General features: G+C 44.7%; 2 protein-coding genes across 2 annotated transcripts; both read left to right on the forward strand.

Annotated features, from left to right (window-relative positions):
• The first annotated feature begins 764 nt into the window (after positions 1-764).
• On the forward strand, positions 765-5664 carry LOC136612996 (transmembrane 4 L6 family member 5-like). The gene is made up of 5 exons (XM_066593777.1): positions 765-947; positions 2610-2675; positions 3254-3432; positions 4130-4325; positions 5405-5664. Exons 1-4 carry the CDS (start codon positions 765-767, stop codon positions 4320-4322), a joined length of 621 nt encoding a protein of 206 aa, XP_066449874.1. The 3' UTR covers positions 4323-4325; positions 5405-5664.
• An 11315-nt stretch (positions 5665-16979) lies between these two features.
• On the forward strand, positions 16980-18544 carry LOC136610281 (transmembrane 4 L6 family member 5-like). Its single transcript, XM_066589514.1, has 4 exons — positions 16980-17162; positions 17257-17322; positions 17798-17967; positions 18352-18544. The coding sequence occupies exons 1-4, from the start codon at positions 16980-16982 to the stop codon at positions 18542-18544; spliced, it is 612 nt and encodes a 203-aa protein (XP_066445611.1).
• The last annotated feature ends 3445 nt before the right edge of the window (positions 18545-21989 follow it).

Genomic DNA, 21989 nt, shown 5'->3' on the forward strand with positions numbered 1-21989 from the left:
GTTTATCCATTTTGGATCACAAGGAGCGGCATTAATTAGCATATTGGCTGCAATCTTTACCTAGGTCTTCCTAGACCCCACAGTTCTTTAGAGCCATGGTGGCCAGATACTTTCTATCGCCATCACATTGGCAGACCGCTGTTAAAGCCCTTTTACCTAAGAAAAATGATCGCTCAAAAGCCATCCTGCATAAACTACTAATTGGTACTAATGCTAATTAGTAGCTTATTAATGCATGTGAGCCATTGGGAGCTGTATTCAGAGAACAGCGGGTGGTCTGCTCTCTGAACACATTTCCTTTGTTCTGCAGCTGAGACAATGTTATCAGCGTGAAGTCCCTGCTATCAGCTCTTCTGCCGAACAATGGATTTTATGCCAAACATGCAATCATCCTTCAACAAAAAAGTGAAAGATGGGCACATTTACACGTGACGCATTATCGCTCAAAAGATGGCTTTTGAGTGAATTTTGAGCGATAATCGTCGTGTGTAAAAGGACCTTTACTGAGCTAGGAGGCCACAGCTCCAGGGACAGTCAGAACTTACGAGTCTCATATTATATTGTTTATTACAAGTGTTATCAGGACATGACCATTTGTGAGACTTCCGCCTCCTCCTCCTTCTCTCCAGTATGTCGATGGAGGTCCAAATTCCACGGGCAGTCAAATCCTGTTATCTACAAATCAGTTGGGTTGGGTCTGGAGGTATAAGGGAAGAGGATCTGCGTTCTCACCGCAGTCTCAGCCGCGTCCATCTCGCATCACCATGTGTACTGGGAAATGTGCAAAATGTATAGGGATCTCCCTGTTCCCTTTTTGCCTCGTCTCCATCGTCGTCAACGTGATCTTGCTCTTTCCGGGATGGGATACTGAGCCGGTCCAGCATGCGTCGGAGCAGCTGACTATAGAAGTTGTGTATCTGGGGGGCGTCGTAGGAGGCGGCTTGCTGGTAAGATGTTCAGCTGTATAATACCGGGGCCACAAGCCTTTATTTCCTATCATTTCATTGCATGGATTGTTGCTGCAGATTTACGTATTAGCTCCTGCCGATCCACGCGCAGATTGGCCTCATTAGAAAACGACACGGATATCGCATGGAATTTTCGGATTCGCCACTGATTTTGTGCAGAATCTGCTTCCCATCGGTGGCATAACCCTTAGTGTGACGTCACCTTCATTATAAGTTATGCTCACGCAGGCCATATCCGTGTTGGATCCCTCCAGCGCAAATTCCAATGGAAATCCGCCTCAGAAATGGAAGTGGCTGCGCCGATTTCTGACACGGATTTTCATGTGTTTGGGCACGCGGATTTAGTCCAGCCAATAGGCAAATTCTGCAGCTCTTCTAATGTGATGTCAGTGCAGATTTGGCGCAGAATCAGCATCAAGAAGTGACAGGTCGCTGCTTTTTCCGTGGGTCAGGAAGGATATTGTTTCTCCTTAAGGAGAGCGCCTAGAAGGTGTGAGGAGACTCGGGCCGGCTGCACACGGCCGGGTTTGAATTACGGAATCCGCAGAAGATGGAACAATACTTCTGCAGCGCCACCAAGAGGAAGGCAGTATAACTGCAAGTCACTGTCAGACTTTTTAGACAATTCCCAGTTATTGTTATAAGGCTTGTCTAAGAAGTCTGACATTGACTTGCAGGAATGCTGCCTTCCACTGGGGGCGCTGCAGAGGTATTGTTCCATCTTCCGTATGATACTTTTTCCGCCTCACGTTTGGAGGCATTATTCAGCAAAGAAGGGATCGTGTTTAAGATGGAGGCAAGGAGAGAGCCTGGCCGCTTATCGGGCGGTCCACCGCTAATTTACACGTAGCGCAGAAACAACTCCGGCGGCCATATCTGAAGATGGAAGCCGCAACTGAAAAAAATAAAGGCGTCCCTGCATTCCTGCTTCAGGCGCACATGCATGGATATATGACATTTATGGTGCAAATGTAACGTAACAGACTTCCTTTAAACCTGCGACTATTGCGTGGGCTCACCTTAAGCGAAAGAGGCACCAAATTGGCGCAAATTTGCTGCAGGTTCCATGTGGATTCTCTGTCAGATCCGCCCCGTGAACATACTGTAAAGTCATACTACGTACTGCAGTCACTCGGCTGTCTGTACTCTGTGCAGGTCCGTCTGCCCGTAAGGGTTGTCAGAGGATGCTCAATGCGCATCTACGGAGATGTAACAAGTCTCACCCGCATGTCGAGAAAAACTGTGGCGCAGCTTTTTAACCCTTTGTAATCCAATTTTGGATTCAGGGTTTCCTAGGGGGCTCTCTCTTTCTGCCATTATACAATGGCGCCATCTGCTGGCTAGAGCCAGTACTGCGGTGTGGGACATGCTGGAGAGGCCCCCGACAACAGAGCGGCCAGTAATATACAGTAAGAATACCCTGCCGGACGTCTTCAGACATCGAAGCTGTACAGCCTTCAGTCAGAATGTCTTCAGACGTCAGACAGTGGATTGGAAAGGGTTAATGCAGATTTGAGCCCATTTAATGTAGAGGGATGAAGCGGGCAGTGACTCCTCGGGGCACACGGGCAGATTTTACACGGATTCGCAGCGGATACTTTCCGTCACCGGTCGTAACTCTGAACTCTTCTCTCGCCCCAGGTGCTTATTCCGGCCATTCACATCCAGGCCACCGGGCGAGAAGGCTGCTGTAACAACCGCTGCGGGGTAAGTACACCCAGACATAATGCAGGGTCACTATGGAATCGCTATCTGTTGTATCTAAGCTTATCTTGTGGGATACCACCCGTTGCATCAAAGTGCATAATATGGGATACTATCTGCTGTATCTAAGCCTATAATATGTGATACTACTTGTTGCATCACAGTCTATAATATGGGATACCACCTGCTGTATCTAAGCCTATAATATGTGATACTACGTGTTGCATCACAGTCTATAATATGGGATACCATCTGCTGTATCTAAGCCTATAATATGTGATACCACCCGTTGCATCAAAGTGCATAATACGGGATACTATCTGCTGTATCTAAGCCTATAATATGTGATACTACTTGTTGCATCACAGTCTATAATATGGGATACCACCTGCTGTATCTAAGCCTATCAAGTTTGATACCACCCACTATATTCATTCCTATTGTATGTAATACCATCTGCTGTATCTAAGTATGTTGTGTGTGATACCATCTGCTGTATCTAAGCCTATCATGATAGCATTCATTGAGCTAGCGCCGTCATTATAGCCTGAACACAATATTTAACCCCTTCTCTCCTGCAGATGTTCCTGTCTATCCTGTTTGCCGCCGTTGGTGCTGTTGGATCGCTGTACGGTTTTGTGGCGTCCGTGCTTGGGATGGTGAGAGGACCTCAGTGCTTGTTCAATAATGGAACCACCCTGGTATGGGGGCGCCCATTTAACGAAAACATCACAGGCCTTACAGACATCAAAGATTTCAAGTAAGGCTCACTGGAAATCCTGGCCCTAAGGGGCTTCTCCGCTGAGAACTGCTGACACTGCGCTTTCCTTTACCTTGTCCCCCCACCTGCAGTCCTGGAGATTATACCTATATTGTTGTACGTCTATATAAGTATTCGGAGCCGGGGGGCGGAGCTGTGACAACCATTCACTTACATGGAGGCTGGTTGGTACCACCAGTAAAGGAAATAAGTGTTACTGGAATGTGTGACTACCATGAAGTCATAAAGAAAATCTTCAAATAGTTGCACCTGTTTAGGGGTAAAAAAAAAAGTATTAGGGGAGTTCTATTTTTCGGGTGGAGTTACCCTTTAAGCATCTTCTTCGATATTTTAAGTAAATATTAAGCACTGCTCAACCTGTGAACATCATCGAAGGGGTTAAATCTACTTTGATTTACTTTACTACCCTCCAGTCACAACCAGAGCTGCATTCATAATTACAATCACTAGACTTCATATTATAAGTATGCAGTGTACACACTATACCAGCAGAGGGCAGCAGTGAGATGAAAGGCCCTGAAATCCAAGTCCTTACAAGAAACCAGTGGCACTATGAATGCAGCTCTGGAGGTGATTGGCGTATAAGGTTAAATTCAAGAGCTATGCATTAAATAGTCTTCAACAATGGCGCTCCTTCTGGACCTGGTTAAGTCTTTGATTGTCTTTGTTCTTGCAGTGATGAGAGTTACCTGTTCCACAAAGACGTATGGGATATATGCACCAAGCCCAAGGGTGTGGTGGAGTTTAACATAATCCTGTTTTCTATGCTCCTGACTTCCTGCGCCATGTCTATGATCCTGTGCATTATCCAGATGGTGAATGGACTCTTTGGATGCCTCTGTGGAACCTGCCTGAAAAACAAGGATTAGATAGTGAGTACTGTATATACCTCCTATATATAGCTGATGAGCTGCACAAGTGGGAGGGCAACAGGGGCTGCTTAAGGGTATATAGTAAGTGAGTGCACTGTAATCAACTGGAATTAATTACTGAAGATGATATCATTTTGCTGGGATTTCCTGCTGTGAGAGGGAAGGAGTAAAAGCCAATTGCAGACTTAAAGGGGTTGTCTCGCGAAAGCAAGTGGGGTTAAGTACTTCTGTATGGCCATATTAATGCACTTTGTAATATACATCGTGCATTAATTATGAGCTATACAGAAGTTATTCACTTACCTGCTCCGTTGCTGGCGTCCCCGTCTCCATGGCTCCGTCTAATTTCGGTGTCTTCTTGCTTTTTTAGACGCGCTTGCGCAGATGGGTCTTCTCCCTTCGGCTCGGCTCGGCACCATCGGCGTTTTGGGTCTGCTCCTTGTACGCGTCATCGCGTAGCTCCGCCCCCGTCACATGTGCCAATTCCAGCCAATCAGGAGGCTGGAATCGGCACATGTGACGGGGGCGGAGCTACGTGATGACACATACAAGGGGGCGGAGCCAAAACGCTGATGGTGCCGAGCCGAAGAGAGAAGACCCATCTGCGCAAGCGCGTCTAAAAAAGCAAGAAGACACCGAAATTAGACGGAGCCATGGAGACGGGGATGCCAGCAACGGAGCAGGTAAGTGAATAACTTCTGTATGGCTCATAATTAATGCACGATGTATATTACAAAGTGCATTAATATGGCCATACAGAAGTACTTAACCCCACTTGCTTTCGCGAGACAACCCCTTTAAAGAGTAGCATGTGAGAAGCAGAAATCCGCTTTTTTGCTTCTCTCTAAGTCCTGTGGGACTGCTGCTAGGACTGAAGTAAGGAAAGTGTACTGTGTCCTGACAGTGGATGAAGCATCTCTTTTCCCCTCTCACAGCAGGAAATCCCAGCAAAATATTACCACCTTCAGTAATCAATTGCAGTTGATTACACTGGATTCAGGCTTCTCCCTACATCCTGTATTGTACTGTACATGAGGATTTTCTGCATTGTTACATTAATTAATATTTTTGGCTTACAGATGGACCCTCGATAAAACCCATCCGGTAACCACAACGACTTACACCCCGCTCTTCCTTTTCTTATGCGTCTATCAAAGGCTGGATCCTTTGAAAGCTCAAACCTGCTTGCTTGAAGCCATAGCCCAACCAAGCACGATTGAGGATCCCAGAGCGTCAGAATGAAGGGGCCCCAATACTCCAGACAGACTCATTTTTTCTCTGAGAATTCTGGGAGTCTCCTCAAATGTATATATTATAGTCCTATTTTATTTATGACTTATGTCAGTATGTGAATAAACTCGGATTTGGATATCCATTTGTGTCTCTTTAGCCATATTTTCCTTGGCAATTTGCTAAGACAATTGTACTAAAGGATTCCTGTGGGTGGAGTTACCCTTTAAGTCTCTCGAAGATTGTCAATTTTGCATCTATAAAAACACGTGTTCTTCCTTAATTTGAGTGTGCTGATCTCAAATCTGAAATTAGTTTTTCTCTGTAAGCTACAGTTTTTATGCATTTCAAGTTTTTAGGTTTTCATCTTAATGTAAAAGTTTCAACATTTAGTTTAACATAATGAAGTAGAAGGTCTTCTTGGTTGTCATCCTGGTGAGAATATAATAATTTATATCATACAGTAAATACACTAAAACATACGATTGCATCAGAATTTGGCTACAAATTTGAAATAGAACAAATTAAAAACACTTATTTTAGGCATAAAATTTGTGGAAAACTCATTTAGATTCTATTCAGGCAAGAATTTGTGTTTTTAGCTCTTGCATTTGTGTATCTGCTGAGGACAATCTCATTTGATGCTCCAGCAGTAGTCTGCCATCAAATTCCTGGCCCATCGCCCATGATAACGCTCTTCCATCATCTTCAGATCTTGATGGAAGCGTTCTCCCTGCTGATCAGTAACAGCTCCAGGGTTTTCAGGAAACTTATCAAGGTGACTGTTCAGGAAGTGAATCTTAATGCTCAGGTTACATCCAATGTTGCAGAGAGCCAACAGTATTCTTTGAACCAGAAGTTCATAGTTTTCTGCTTTTTTGTTGCCAAGGAAGTTCTTTGTAACTGCCACAATAGACAGCCATGCTGCTTTCTCCTCCTTATTCGTCTTCCTGGCAAATTCTTCGTCACGTATGAGGGTTCGAATTTGAGGTCCATTGAACACACCTGCTTTTATCTTCCAGAAAGACAAGGCAGGAAAAGCAGAAACAATAAGCACTCACTTTCTCTATTCAAACCCTTAACAAACTGCTATATTAAGCCAAGTTTAATGTGAAGCAGGGGGGAAATGAACTATAGGTTCATTCACAATATTTGGCATCCCTACTTCTAGAGCAGTGGTGGCGAACCTATGGCACATGTGCCAGAGGTGGCACACAGAGCCCTCCCTGCTGGCACACGTTACAGTCAGCTGCTCACCATGTTAGTGAATACTGGCAGGGGTGCCGCGGCTCCCTGCTGGTATTCACTCATTGCGCTGCTATCGGCGCTGATCCTGGCCACACTGTGAGGTTAGTGTGCAGCCGGCATCCTCCTCCTCCCCTGATGTCTTCTACTTGGCTCAGTGAGAGCAGGAGAGGAGGTGTCCAGCAGCACACTGACGTCACAGTGTGCACCGGGATCAGTGCCAACAGCAACGCCGAGCAGAGGAGGAGCCGAGCTTCCACAGGCCGCTGTGGGATGTCACTATTACACCAGGGGCCGCTGTGGGATGTCACTATTACACAAGGGGCCGCTGTTTGATGTCCCTATTACACCAGGGGCCGCTGTGGGATGTCACTATTACACAAGGGGCCGCTGTGGCATGTCACTATTACACTCGGGCTGCTGTGGGATGTCACTATTATACTGGGGGCTGCTGTGGGATGTCACTATTATATTTTGGGCCGCTGTGGGATGACACTATTATATTGGGGGCCGCTGTGGGATGACACTATTATATTGGGGGCCGCTGTGGGATGTCTCTATGACACTGTGGGCCACTGTGGGATGTCTCTATGACACTGGGGACCGCTGTGGGATGTCTCTATGACACTGGGGGCCACTGTGGGATGTCTCTATGACACTGGGGGCTGCTGTGGGATGTCTCTATGACACTGGTGGCCGCTGTGGGATGTCTCTATGACACTGGGGGCTGCTGTGGGATGTCTCTATGACACTAGGGGCCGCTGTGGGATGTCTCTATGACACTGAGGGCCGCTGTGGGATGTCTCTATGACACTGGGGGCTGCTGTGGGATGTCTCTATGACACTGGGGGCTGCTGTGGGATGTCTCTATGACACTGGTGGCCGCTGTGGGATGTCTTTATGACACTAGGGGCCGCTGTGGGATGTCTCTGTGACACTGGTGGCCGCTGTAGGATGTCTCTATGACACTGAGGGCCGCTGTGGGATGTCTCTATGACACTGGCGGCCGCTGTGGGATGTCTCTATGACACTAGCGGCCGCTGTGGGATGACACTATTATATTGGGGGCCGCTGTGGGATGTCTCTATGACACTGTGGGCCGCTGTGGGATGTCTCTATGACACTGGGGGCCGCTGTGGGATGTCTTTATGACACTGGGGGCCGCTGTGGGATGTCTCTATGACACTGGTGGCCGCTGTGGGATGTCTCTATGACAGTAGGGGCCGCTGTGGGATGTCTCTATGACACTAGGGGCCGCTGTGGGATGTCTCTATGACACTAGGGGCCGCTGTGGGATGTCTCTATGACACTGGTGGCCGCTGTAGGATGTCTCTATGACACTGAGGGCCGCTGTGGGATGTCTCTATGACACTGGCGGCCGCTGTGGGATGTCTCTATGACACTAGCGGCCGCTGTGGGATGTCTTTATGACACTGGCGAACGCTCTGGGATGTCACCATTACCGCGTGGGTCGCTGTCAGGGGGGTCACTATTACCGCTAGGGGGTCACTATTATTACTGGGGCTGATGGAGGGGGGTCATTATTATCGATGGGGATGCTGGTGGGGAGGGTGGGTTTGTCAATATTAGCGCTTGGGGGGGGTCACTATTACCATTGGGGGGGTCACTATTACCGTTGGGGTATGTTTACATGTGGCGGAAATGGGCAGAGCTGTTTCAAAATAGACAGGGTGCAGATTTTGACTACTTTTTGAATGCGGAAATGCTGTAGAATGCTCCACAGACATTTCCGCTGAAGCCATTCTGCAGTATTTCCGCATCCAAAAAGCAGTCAAAATCTGCACGCTGTCTATTTCGAAGCAGCCCTTTCCTATATAGAACGATGGGAGTAAAATCATACGTTGCGATAAGCCCCGCCCCCTGATGTGCTGGCACTTTGCGATAAATCAGTGGGTTTTGGGTTGCAGTTTGGGCACTCTGTCTCTAAAATGTTCACCATCACTGTTCTAGAGCTTCAGGTTTCGGCCACTCCTTCTGTGTCCACTGTTTCTCCAGAGCTCGGCTATCCCACAAACACAGAAAGCAAGGATACTTCGTGAAACCTCTCTGTTGTCCAAGGAGGAAATTTACCATTTTAAGATCCACACAAATGATCCAGTTCTGCTCCTGATACTCCAGTAAGTCAAGGACAGTTTTTATGTCATTATAATCTTCTAGCAGATGAACTGAATGACCAATTGGAACCGCTGCATAAACATTCCCGTTGTGTAAGAGAACACATTTTAGACTCCGTTTAGAGCCATCAAGAAATAGCCGACATTCTGTTGGACTATAAGTGGTAACACCTACCTGGCTGAGAAGACTACTGATATCATGACAGAAAACAAAGTGTTTGTCTTCTGAAAAGAAGTCCACAAAAATTTGTTCATGCTTCCTGAAATGGGATACTTCAGCTGACCGGTGAAGTACATTCTTTTCTTGAAGCCTGGAGGCTAATAACAGCTGCTTTTTTTGATAGACCCAAATCCCTTATTAGGTCATTCAATTCCGGTTGGCTAAACTGCTGAGGGGTTAATGACTGCTTGGCATCAGAAGAAGATCCTTCAGATTCTACAACCATTTCCGCATGAATCTTATCTAAATCCCCTTGATCACCATGTTCCCTTTCTTCGTCCATAGAAGAGACAAAACCATTGAAAACTGGAACGGGGAGTGTCAGAGTGTGGGATAGGTCGTATTGCTGAAGGAATATTAGGATATGTGATCAGATGCCATTTTTTCTTGCCGATGCCCTTTGTATTGGTCAGGCAGAAATAACAGTCACTGCTGTGGTCCTTGGGTTCACGCCACACCATGGGAATACCAAAAAGCATGCCATTGAGTTTTCCTCACAATTACGGCACACAAGATGAGGAGCCCAATTCTTGTTTCGATCACCAAGGGGAACTTAAAAATAGGCAATATATGCACATGTCACAAATGATGAAATATTGCGCCTTTGATGGTGAAATGTGCAGCAGCCACATATATAACAGAAGGTGTCAGGACTATTCTTACATTTATGCCTACTCGAAGAAGCCATGATTCAATCTAAAAAAAACTAAATAACAGGGTGTTTTTATCAGATGATAATTTTTTACATTAAAAACCACTACAATTCTGTAAAAGTGATGTTCGTAAAACATGAATTACCTTGTAGTTATGGTCAATCTAAGCGCCGTTGCCCTTTAACGCCAATTTAAAAACCAATGAGTGTCATTGACTGTAACAAAAAGAAATTAAAATTGCATGAAAACTAGAGCTTGCACAAAAAAACGGATTTCAGATTTGGAATCAGCGATGCAGAAATATATAGAAAAAGTTCTAAAACCTCATGCAGCAGAAAATGGAAAAAAAATGTTCCCCAGTGTTATAGGATTACTATTCAGTAATATCAAGGGCGGGGCTGCGACAACCTTCGTTTATTTGCAAATGGAAATGGTTGTCAGCAGGGTCAGAGTAAAACTACCCACAGTATGGAGTAGTTGATTATGATGCCCCCTTCCCTTGTTAAAGTCAACTACTAATGGAATTCTGTGGCATGTACTGCACGCCGTGCCAAATACTTAGCCATACTCTTATTACACTAAACCACGACCTTTGTGTCCCCTCACAATAATAGTGATTGCTAGTAGTGACCCCTTCCTAGTAATAGTATATCTTTAAATAAGTCACTTACCAGCTGTACATAGTGACATTGATTACAATGACTCCAGTGGCCATAGGTGGCGTCATCTCTGATTGGTGTCCTTCTCTCCCCATTTTCTTCTCTATCCGCAACCAGACCACCACAATGCCTCCTCCTGGCAGGAAGTTGTCTGTACAATGTGTCACACAGAAATTTTTCGCTTTTTGCTTTTCCATCACCCTTCTTACATTTTCCAAACATCAACATAATCCATAGTGCCCCAGATAATAACTACATCTCACACAGTAAATGCTGCTTATAGTGCCCTACACACAGTAAAAGTGTCCCCATTTCTGTCCCCTCAGTAATAATGCTAACTATTCTTCCCCTTAAGTAATAATGTCCACTTTTTGTGCCAATAATTAATAATACTACCTTTTCTGCCCTCAGTATTGATGCTGCCCCTCTTCTCCTCCAATATTAATGCCATTCTTCCTAAACTCAAGGCCACCACTTCTGCCCCTATAAATATTAATGTCACCATTTCTTCCCCTATAACAAATAATGCCACTCTTTCTGTGCCCGTAATACATAAGGCCACTACTTCTGCCCCTGAAGGAAATAATGCTGCCTTTTCTGCCCCCATAATTAATACTGCCCGTCTTCTGATTCTGCAATAAATAATGTCACGCTTTTTGTCCCCATAATAGATAAGGCCACCACTTCTGCCTCTGAGAGTAAAAATGTGACCATCACTGTCCCCATTGTTAATAATGCCACGTTTTCTGCTCCCCATAGGTAATAATGTTGCCTGTTTTGCCCCCAATATTTAATAATGCCACCTCTTCTGCCTCCATTATGAATAATAATGCCACCTTTTCTGCCCATGTTGTTAATACTGCCCCTCTTCTCCTATCATATTAATGCCATTTTTCTTCAAATCATAATAGAAAAGGCTGCCACTTCTGCCCCCATTGATAGTAATGTTGCCATTTCTGCCCCTCTTCTGCTCCCGTATTAAATAATGCCACTCTTTCTGCGCCTATAATTATATAAAGACTATAATACTGCCCCTATGTACAAGAATACAACTACTATAATACTGCCTCCTATGTACAAGAATATAACTACTATAATACTGCCCCCTATGTACAAGAATATAACTACTATAATACTGCCCCCTATGTATAAGAATATAACTACTATAATACTGCCTCCTATGTACAAGAATATAACTACTATATACTGCCCATATGTACAAGAATATAACTACTATAATACTGCCCCCTATGTATAAGAATATAACTACTAAAATACTGCCCTATGTACAAGAATATAACTACTATAATACTGCCTCCTATGTACAAGAATATAAGTACTATAATACTTTCCCCTATGTACAAAAATATAACTACTATAATACTGCCTCCTATGTAGAAGAGTATAACTACTATAATACTGCCCCCTATGTACAAGAATATAACTACTCTAATACTGCTCCTATGTACAAGAATATAACTACTATAATACTGCCCCCTATGTACAAGAATATAACTACTATAATACTGCCCCTATGTACAAGAATATAACTACTATAATACTGCTCCTATGTACAAGAATATAACTGCTGTAATTCTGCCCCCTATGTACAAGAATATAACTACTATAATACTGCCCCCTATGTACAAGAATATAACTACTGTAATACTGCCCGGTATGTACAAGAATATAACTACTATAATACTGCTCCTATGTACAAGAATATAACTACTATAATACTGCCCCTATGTACACGAATATAACTACTATAATACTGCCCCCTATGTACACGAATATAACTACTATAATACTGCCTCCTATGTACAAGAATATAACTACTATAATACTGCTCCTATGTACAAGAATATAACTACTATAATACTGCCCCTATGTACACGAATATAATTACTATAATACTGCCTCCTATGTACAAGAATATAACTACTATAATACTGCTCCTATGTACAAGAATATAACTACTATAATACTGCTCCCTATGTACAAGAATATAACTATTATAATACTGCCCCCTATGTACAAGAATATAACTATTATAATACTGCCCCCTATGTACAAGAATATAACTATTATAATACTGCCCCCTATGTACAAGAATATAACTATTATAATACTGCCTCCTATGTACAAGAATATAACTACTATAATACTGCTCCTATGTACAAGAATATAACTACTATAATACTGCTCCTATGTACAAGAATATAACTACTATAATACTGCCTCCTATGTACAAGAATATAACTACTATAATACTACCCCCTATGTACAAGAATATAACTATTATAATACTGCTCCCTATGTACAAGAATATAACTACTATAATACTGCCTCCTATGTACAAGAATATAACTACTATAATAGTACTCCTCTGTACAAGAATATAACTACTATAATACTGCCCCTATGTACAAGAATATAACTACTATAATACTGCCCCCTATGTACAAAAATATAACTACTATAATACTGCCCCCTATGTACAAAAATATAACTACTATAATACTGCCCCCTATGTACAAAAATATAACTACTGTAATACTATCCCCTATGTACAAGAATATAACTACTATAATACTGCCCCCTATGTACAAGAATATAACTACTATAATACTGCCTCCTATGTACAAGAATATAACTACTATAATACTGCCCCTATGTACAAAGATATAACTACTATAATACTGCCCCTATGTACAAGAATATAACTACTATAATACTGCTCCTATGTACAAGAATATAACTACTATAATACTGCCCCCTATGTACAAAAATATAACTACTATAATACTGCCCCCTATGTACAAAAATATAACTACTGTAATACTATCCCCTATGTACAAGAATATAACTACTATAATACTGCCCCCTATGTACAAGAATATAACTACTATAATACTGCCTCCTATGTACAAGAATATAACTACTATAATACTGCCCCTATGTACAAAGATATAACTACTATAATACTGCCCCTATGTACAAGAATATAACTACTATAATACTGCTCCTATGTACAAGAATATAACTACTATAATACTGCCCCCTATGTACAAGAATATAACTACTATAATACTGCTCCCTATGTACAAGAATATAACTACTATAATACTGCCTCCTATGTACAGGAATATAACTACTATAATACTGCTCCTATGTACAAAAATATAACTACTATAATACTATCCCCTATGTACAAGAATATAACTACTATAATACTGCCCCCTATGTACAAGAATATACCTGCTGTAATTCTGCCCCCTATGTACAAGAATATAACTACTATAATACCTCCCCCTATGTACAAGAATATAACTACTATAATACCTCCCCCTATGTACAAGAATATAACTACTATAATACCTCCCCCTATGTACAAGAGTATAACTACTATAATACTGCCCCCTATGTACAAGAATATAACTACTATAATACTGCCCCCTATGTACAAGAATATAACTACTATAATACTGCCCCCTATGTACAAGAATATAACTACTATAATACTGCTCCTATGTACAAGAACATAACTACTACAATACTGCCCCCTATGTACAAGAATAGAACTACTATAATACTGCGCCCTATGTACAAGAATATAACTACTATAATACTGCCTCCTATGTACAAGAATATAACTACTATAATACTGCCTCCTATGTGCAAGAATATAACTACTATAATACTGCCCCCTATGTACAAGAATATAACTACTATAATACTGTCCCCTATGTACAAGAATATAACTACTATAATACTGCACCCTATGTACAAGAATATAACTACTATAATACTGCACCCTATGTACAAGAATATAACTACTATAATACTGCCTCCTATGTACAAGAATATAACTACTATAATACTGCTCCCCTATGTACAAGAATATAACTACTATAATACTGCCCCCTAAGTAAAAGAATATAACTACTATAATGTTTCTCTAAGAGCTTATTTACAAGGGCGAATATTGGCCGGCGTTTTCACGGTCATCCGATATACGCTACCATCTGAGCATCCCGCTCACCAGCTCTCTAGCTCTTTCCTCCAATCTGGCATTTGAAATGGGAGGGGTGGGAAGGGGGTGGAGCTAAGCTCCGATCTGTCCTGCCCACTCCCATTGCTGGCTGCAGAAAGGGTGTCGGAGCTTAGCTCCGTCCCATCCCATGCACTCCCATTGCAAAGAGCCAGTTTGGAGGAGAGAGGCGGAGAGCTGTTGAGCGGGAGGGAAGCGGGTAACTGCTCAGATAGTAGCGTATATCGGACGACCGTGTAAATAAGCCCTAAGGTTACCAATCGTCATGATGTAATTCAGGAGTGATTTAGGATTTTATTGCAGGCGCTGAAGGATAACGAGATAATAACGCAATCATTCTAGTAGCCACCAGTGATGAGATAGCAGTACCTGTATGTGTCACTGTCGCCGCCTCACTGTACATCACAGAAGGAATGCGTACTAACAAATTGTGCATTAGTTATAGTTAATCCCAAACCCAAGCCTGATATTAACCCGTTAGTGACACTGCCTGTTTTGGCCATAAGAACCCTATGATTTTTGGGGATTTTTGCCTCCACTTTTCAAAAACAACCGCTTTTTAATATTGCTCTTTGAGGGCGTCTTTGTGTGGCGAGCTGTAATGCTTATTGGTACCATTTTTCAGTACATGTAATGCATTGCATAAGGGCTTATTCAGATCGTATATCGGCTGGGTTTTCACGTCCGGCCGATATGCGCTGTCCCTCTCTGCAAGCGGAGGAGGCGGGACGGGATGGGAGCAGTGCACTAAGCTCCTGCCCCCACTCCGCCTCTCGCCACTGTTTGCAATGGGACAGGATGTGACTTAGCTCCACCCCTGTTCCCTCCCTCCCATTGCAAACAGTGGTGAGGGGCGGAGAGGGGGCGGGAGCTAAGTGCACTGCTGCCGGCCTACCTCCTCCCCCTGCAGAAAGGGACAGCGTATATCAGCCGAGCATGAAAACACTTAATATGCCTCTAATAGCCTTTTCCGCAGGTCCATTATGTAATTTGGGTCCCATGAGTTGCCCCACTTCTGTTGACGTAATGTCTGAATTCAGTATGCGGTTAGCGGTCCTGTCCGTCTGATCTGACATCCGGCTTATATTGAGATCCGATGGGCGGGTGGGGAGCAAACTGGAACGGAAGCCTCAGCTGGGCTGGAGCATGCACAATCACGTCTTCCAAAATTGCTACTGCGCATGCTTGCTGAGGTTCTCGGCTGTGAGGATGGGAATGGGTGATGCTATTCAAAGGCTGCACATAGGGCTGCAGTGATGCTGGCTGAGATGCCAGCACAATTCCGGATAGTACTTGTCCCTTCCATGTGGGCTGTACTACGTCACTGGAAGCAAACAATCACCATAGAGTGGCAGAAGGGGCAAGTAGAACATACCGGGCATACTTATTATAGCAGTCTACTGCCACATGGCATGTTCTTTCAAAATGTTTATCACCTCGGAAAAACCCTTTAATGGACGCCAAAAACAATGGCACTGACCCAGGAAAGGGGGCATGGGGCATAGACTACATAATGCCAGAAACTGATGGCACCAAAGCACTAGACAGCAGAGACTGGTGTACCAGACCATAGACTAGGGCACCTATCCACTGGACTGTAGAGCTCTAGACAAGTGGTTGACAGATACAGGGGCTGTGTTCTTGGATGAAGATACAGACCAGTTAGCTGCACATCCACCTAACAGACCCCTCAACATTGCGGCACTATAACCCACCTGATAGGAAAAGACGAAGGGTCTCAGTATTACCCAAGTTGCTCAAGTCTCCAGTCTAAAACCGGCACTCCAATGTCCATGGCAGTTAAAAATTAATAGTATCCTCGTTGTCGTCATTGCAAACAGCTGACACTGATACAGATAACATTAATGAGAGCCTTATTTATTACAGTCCAGTTAACCCTTCCTTTATAACATGCAAATGGCCATACAGTATGTATAATAATTTGTACAAGGGATATAATGAAGGAGCGTATTGCCATAGCATGCAACATAATAGAGCCACCTAGAGGACATTTTTTAATGGAAAACTTTTTGGGAATTTTTGAGAAAGTAGAGCCATTGCCCATAGCAACCAATCAGAATCTAGAAGTCAGGCTCAGTGGAAAATAACAAAAGCAAGCTGAGGTAGCACCACTGAGGCAAATTTAGGTGCACATGGGCACTTATAGATAAGAAACACCACCTTAGAGGTGACATGTCTATGCAATCTCTCCCTGCACAATACTCCATAGAGCTGATCAGAGGTGCGCCCTTGTTGGCCGTAGAAATAATTCAGGATCGGAAAGAAATGACGTCTTTGTCCGACTATCTCCTTGTGTCACATGAAGTTCAAACTCCGCCGTTATGTGATATCTTTAGGGCTTGGTCAAGAGATATAAGGGACTAAAGTCACCGTCATCACCACAGCCCCAGTCTCCTCCATCTGCTCTCAGGCTCCAGCTCGTCCATCTCTCATCACCATGTGTACTGGGAAATGTGCTAAATTTATTGGGGTCTCCTTGTATCCGTTGTGTCTCATTTCCATTGTCTGCAATGTGATCCAGTTCTTTCCAGGATGGGAGACTGAACCAGTGAAGAACCCAGGAGAACAGATGACACCAGAGGTTATTTACCTTGGAGGGCTCATTGGAGGAGGCTTAATGGTAAGAATATGAGGTTGATTTTTGGAGAGGAGGGGTTGGTAGGGTTCTCTCTTTGACTTCCACCCAAACCTATAACAATTTTTTTGGATCCCAGGTGCTCATTCCGGCAATCCATATCCAAGCCACTGGTCGAGAGGGCTGCTGCAACAACCGATGTGGGGTAAGTGGCCATGCAGTACATGGCTGGCACCAAAAGAGAGGTAGAAAAGGCAACTTTCATAGGTGCATGTACTGTAGGTCATGTGGAGGCAACTCCGAAATGCCACCAAGGTATTCCTTGACATCGGTGGGAGAGTTTTTCCAGTTTAAGGGGTTCTTAAAATCCTATATTAATAAAGTCCAATTAGGGGTTTCTTTTGCTGTGGAAAAGAGAGGAAAATAGTGCCTTCTTCCTAGGGCTCATCAACCACTCAACCTGGGTCAGGAGACCTATTGTGGAACTTATAGGTGGGCCATGTATATGCGTACAAAACCCATGGGGAAACGGGGTGGAGCCAATCCTTTCAATGGTGCTTATGGCGGTTCTAGGAGCTACTTCTATGTTGCCAAAGTCTTTCCTTGAATGGTACAAGATACATTCATTTGTACATAAGGCTCAAAACAATCTCAGTAAATTCTCCCCTTCCCTCTCATAGATGTTCCTGTCAATCATCTTCGCTGCTATTGGAGCTGTTGGATCTCTGTATGGTTTTGCGGTATCTACAGTGGGCATGGTGAAAGGACCTCAGTGCCTATATAGTTTAAATTTGAGTATTTCAGATTCCAAATGGGTAAGACCATTTGATTCGGAAATTGAAGATTTCAGGTGAGGACCGCACTCCTTAAACCCTCCCTATACACCTTCTCTTCACATACTTAGAACTTTTTGAAAATGCAAACCATTTGGTAGGGGGCTATTACTTTGCATGTTCTGTTCAAGTAGGGGTTGAAGGGGCTAAAACAGTATCAGCGGCTTTGAATTCCTTCCTATTTAAAATTGGTAACTTTTGAACTCCGGACTGTAGCCCAGTCCTTACTGTCCAGCTGGGACCACTGTCCACCAAGTGCATTGAATCTTTGCTTCTGTTTCTGGGGTCCATTTGCTGTTGCCTTATGATACTTTATCAACTATATGATGGTCTTGGACCAACTCATCTGACCGGCACCTGCAGTACTTTACTAATTACCGTTTTCTCTCCATTGTTTCCAGCAAGGAAGACAACTACTTGTTCAAAAGAGAGATGTGGAAATATTGCATATATCCCAAGGATGTGGTGGAGTTCAATGTCATCCTCTTCTCTATGGTCATTGCCTCAACCGGTATCTCTCTGATCCTGTGCACCATCCAGATGCTCAATGGCCTGTTTGGCTGCCTCTGTGGAACCTGCCGAAATAAAGAATAAAAGGTGTGTATACATTCGCATAGAGAGTGCCTCACTGGGCTGGGGGCTGGGTAAGTCTTCAAGTGACCCTCCCCACTCCTGGGGACAAAATTTGCCTAGAGACGGAGCGGGGAGTTATATTACCTGCTGCCTTCATTTCTCTTGATTCAGCCACAATGTGCTTCTTCCTGGGGCTCCCCTTCATTCTTTCATTATGGCTCCTGCCACTACTTGATGTACACTGTGCATTGGTAGTCAGACATTGCATTCTATTTTCTGATTGGCCAGCGCTGCTCATGTGAGCAGCAGTGGCCAACCAGGGCAGTGTGTAATGCCTTAGACTACTGATGCACCACCAGTGCTCCGTGTGCATCGATTGGTCTAAGGGTACGTTCACATGTTGAAATTCGATGCTGAATTTTTGGCATGAATTCCGCCTCTAAAAACCACATCAAAGTTTTAGGCCTCATGTCCACGGGGAAAATCAGGCCCGCTACGGATTCTCCATGGAGAATCCGTAGCGGGTCCCTCCTGCCCCGCGGACATAAGCGCTGAAAAGAAGAATAAAGAAGAATAAACTTACCCGCAGCGGACCGGGAAGGTCTTCTCTTCTTCACAGCCGGATCTTCTTTCCTCGGCCGGCAGATGTACTCGGCACGCCAGCAGCGTGCCGCACGCATGCGCCAGGCACATCCGCCGGGCCGAAGCAAGAAGATCCGGCCGTGAAGAAGAGAAGACCTTCCCGATCCGCTGCGGGTAAGTTATTCTTATTTTAGGTCTCCCGCGGATCCGGACGGCTTCCATAAGCTTCAATAGAAGCCTGTGGGAGCCGTCCCCGCGGGAGACCCGCACGAAAATGGAGCATGTCACGTTTTTTTTTCATGCTCCATTTTTTTTATTCCCTTTTATTGACCATCCGCGGGTATTTATCTACCCGCGGGTGGTCAATGCATCTCTATGGGGTGCGGATCCGCATGCGGGTGATCCGCTGCAGATTTAAAATCCTATTTTGCCCGTGGACATGAGGCCTTAGGCTTTTTGCCGCAGTTTCTGACACGGACTTAGCCCTGTCAATGGGCAAAATCTACGTATGGAACTCAGATGTGTAAATGAGTCACTTCTTGACATAGAAACGAATGGAAATGCACCGCAATTTCACATGCGGATTTTGCAACAAAAAGCCACCGATTTTGCCGAGGTTCTCAGAGGTGAAATTCACATGCAAAATTCCGCCGTGAATTCTGCCGCCTGAATGTAGCATAAGAACAACCGCAGCCATATTGGAAAAAAGAAGAGGGGCATAAAGAAGCAGATCGGCAGCCAAACCTGGAGAAACCAGGGTGGTGGGTAAAATTACTATGGCCTTTGGGCAAATTTTGCCCCCGGTTCAGAGGGTTACTATAAACTGGCCATGCACTCCAGATACCTATTGGCCGACTGCTATTCGTCCTGACCCCCTCATGCACCCTTGGTTTGGCCGTGCATGCATGTGTTCTTTATAGGTAGAGTAGTGGAATAAGCCGCTCCTAGACATGCCCGACCACCACTGGGAGAAACCTGGAAGTTCCCCCATATACATTAGTTGGCCGACTGGTCTCACCAATATTGGTGGGTTTAACTGGCAATTCTATTGTGTATGGCCAGCTTAGAACTTGTACACGAATACTGATGTTTGCATCTGAACAGGCCTTCACTAAACCACTAATTTAAGAAGGGTGCTAATATTTTTGCAACTCCATAAAAATTGGCAGGTGTTACCTGTTTGTTAAATACTAATGCTGGCATGTCTAGAAAGCTACAGGTAGATAACACCAATCAATAATCATATTCTGGAAAGGTACAGGCTGGCCTTCATGGCGTGGACCTTGACACACAAGTGGGAATTTAGTGTCTTAGTGATTAGATTGCTTGCAGAGTTTATGAGACACACAGGCACCAAGTGCAGCACAGCCTGCCTAGAGGTGCTACCACAGGCACAAGTCATGGATGAAAGGACTTTATTTGCATCAGTAGGTAAAGCATTTCAGGCATGATGTATCTGTGAATCGCTAGACACTGACGGCCCCAAGACCCCACCCGGCCTCCAGCTGTCTGATGAAGAGGCATAATGCCTCGAAACGCGTTACCTTCTGGTACAGCACAGTCCATTTCTATTTCCTCCACTAGCATCTCTAGATAGGTCGCACCGGACCCCAGACTTTTACCTTCTTTGTACCTATTGTCTGTGACTGTTAACAGAAACTTTAGTTGACCGGCGTATCGAAGCCGTCAGCACTACCACGTCTAAGGCCTCATGTCCACGGAGAAAATCAGGCCCCCCGCTGATTCTCCATGCAGAATCCCGCAGCGGGTCCCTCCTTTCCCGCGGACATGAGGCCTAAAAAGAAGAATTACTTACCTGTCCGGATGCTGCAGATCTGCCCTTGGTCGCGGCCGGATCTTCTTTCTTCGGCCTGGCGGATGTGCTCGGCACGCTGGCAGCGTGCCGCGCGCATGCGCCGTGCACTCTATTTTTTTTTAAACTCCTGCCCTCCCGCACCAGAGAGCAGGAATTCAGCTGCGGGTGTGCCGCGGATCCGGACGGCTTCCATAGACTTCAATAGAAGCCTGCGGGAGCCGTCCGTACGGGAGACCCGCACTTAAATGGAGCATGCTGCGGGTGTTTTCCTGCACACGCAATCCGCGCCTCAAGGGAAAATGACACTAGCAGGTATTTAACTACCTGCGGGTGTCCAATGCATCCCTATGGGGCGCGGGTCACGCAAGCGGGAGAAACGCTGCGGATTTTAGCCCTTTCCAATCCAATGTCGGGCCTGCCCCGACATCATTATTTCCCTCCACAGTTCCGATGTCGGGACAGGCCCGACACTGCAGTGCAGGAGTGCATCTGCACCCGATCATCAGACACATCGGGTGCAGATGCACTCCTGCACTGATCCTCATCAAGGACCCCCGAGGAGAAGGCAGAAAGGGTTTTTAACCATTTCTGCCTTCTCCTTTACACTTCACATAGCGCTCGTTATGTAATGCAGAGAGATTCCGGCTGGCGATCATGTGACCGCTGGTGCCACCTGACCCCAGCGGTTACATGATCGCCGTGTCAGGAGGCAGAAGGGAGAATGTGGAAGTATTACTTTTGCATTCCCCCCACGGTGCGGTGAGCACCTGCACCCTCCTAAACTCTGTCAGTTCAGGAGGCTGAAGCGAAAATGTATTTTTTCTCATCCATTCTCCCCAGCCCCAATTTATTTGGAGCTGGGGAGAATGGATGAGAAAAATAAATGGATTGGAAAGGGTTAAATGTCTTTTTGCCGTGGACATGAGGCCTAACTGTTCTTGCACACCCATGTGCTCATGCAAATACCCACTCTCCTTTTTTTCTATAGCTAAGCCTAGAAAAAGGGGCGGGGTTTGAGTGGAAGGAGGTTCTTATACAGAGTAAGGGTATGTTCACATGATGGAATCC

Source organism: Eleutherodactylus coqui, chromosome 2 (genome assembly GCF_035609145.1).
Source record: "Eleutherodactylus coqui strain aEleCoq1 chromosome 2, aEleCoq1.hap1, whole genome shotgun sequence".
Classification (NCBI taxonomy): domain Eukaryota; kingdom Metazoa; phylum Chordata; class Amphibia; order Anura; family Eleutherodactylidae; genus Eleutherodactylus; species Eleutherodactylus coqui.

Excerpts from the sequence above, each read along its gene's own strand:
- LOC136612996 (XM_066593777.1), top strand. The coding sequence starts at position 765 with ATGTGTACTGGGAAATGTGCAAAATGTATAGGGATCTCCCTGTTCCCT. Across the intron at positions 2,676-3,253 it reads GCTGTAACAACCGCTGCGGG|ATGTTCCTGTCTATCCTGTT; the intron begins GTAAGTACACCC and ends TCTCTCCTGCAG. Across the intron at positions 3,433-4,129 it reads ACAGACATCAAAGATTTCAA|TGATGAGAGTTACCTGTTCC; the intron begins GTAAGGCTCACT and ends TTGTTCTTGCAG.
- LOC136610281 (XM_066589514.1), top strand. The coding sequence starts at position 16,980 with ATGTGTACTGGGAAATGTGCTAAATTTATTGGGGTCTCCTTGTATCCG. Across the intron at positions 17,163-17,256 it reads TCATTGGAGGAGGCTTAATG|GTGCTCATTCCGGCAATCCA; the intron begins GTAAGAATATGA and ends TTTGGATCCCAG. Across the intron at positions 17,323-17,797 it reads GCTGCAACAACCGATGTGGG|ATGTTCCTGTCAATCATCTT; the intron begins GTAAGTGGCCAT and ends TCCCTCTCATAG.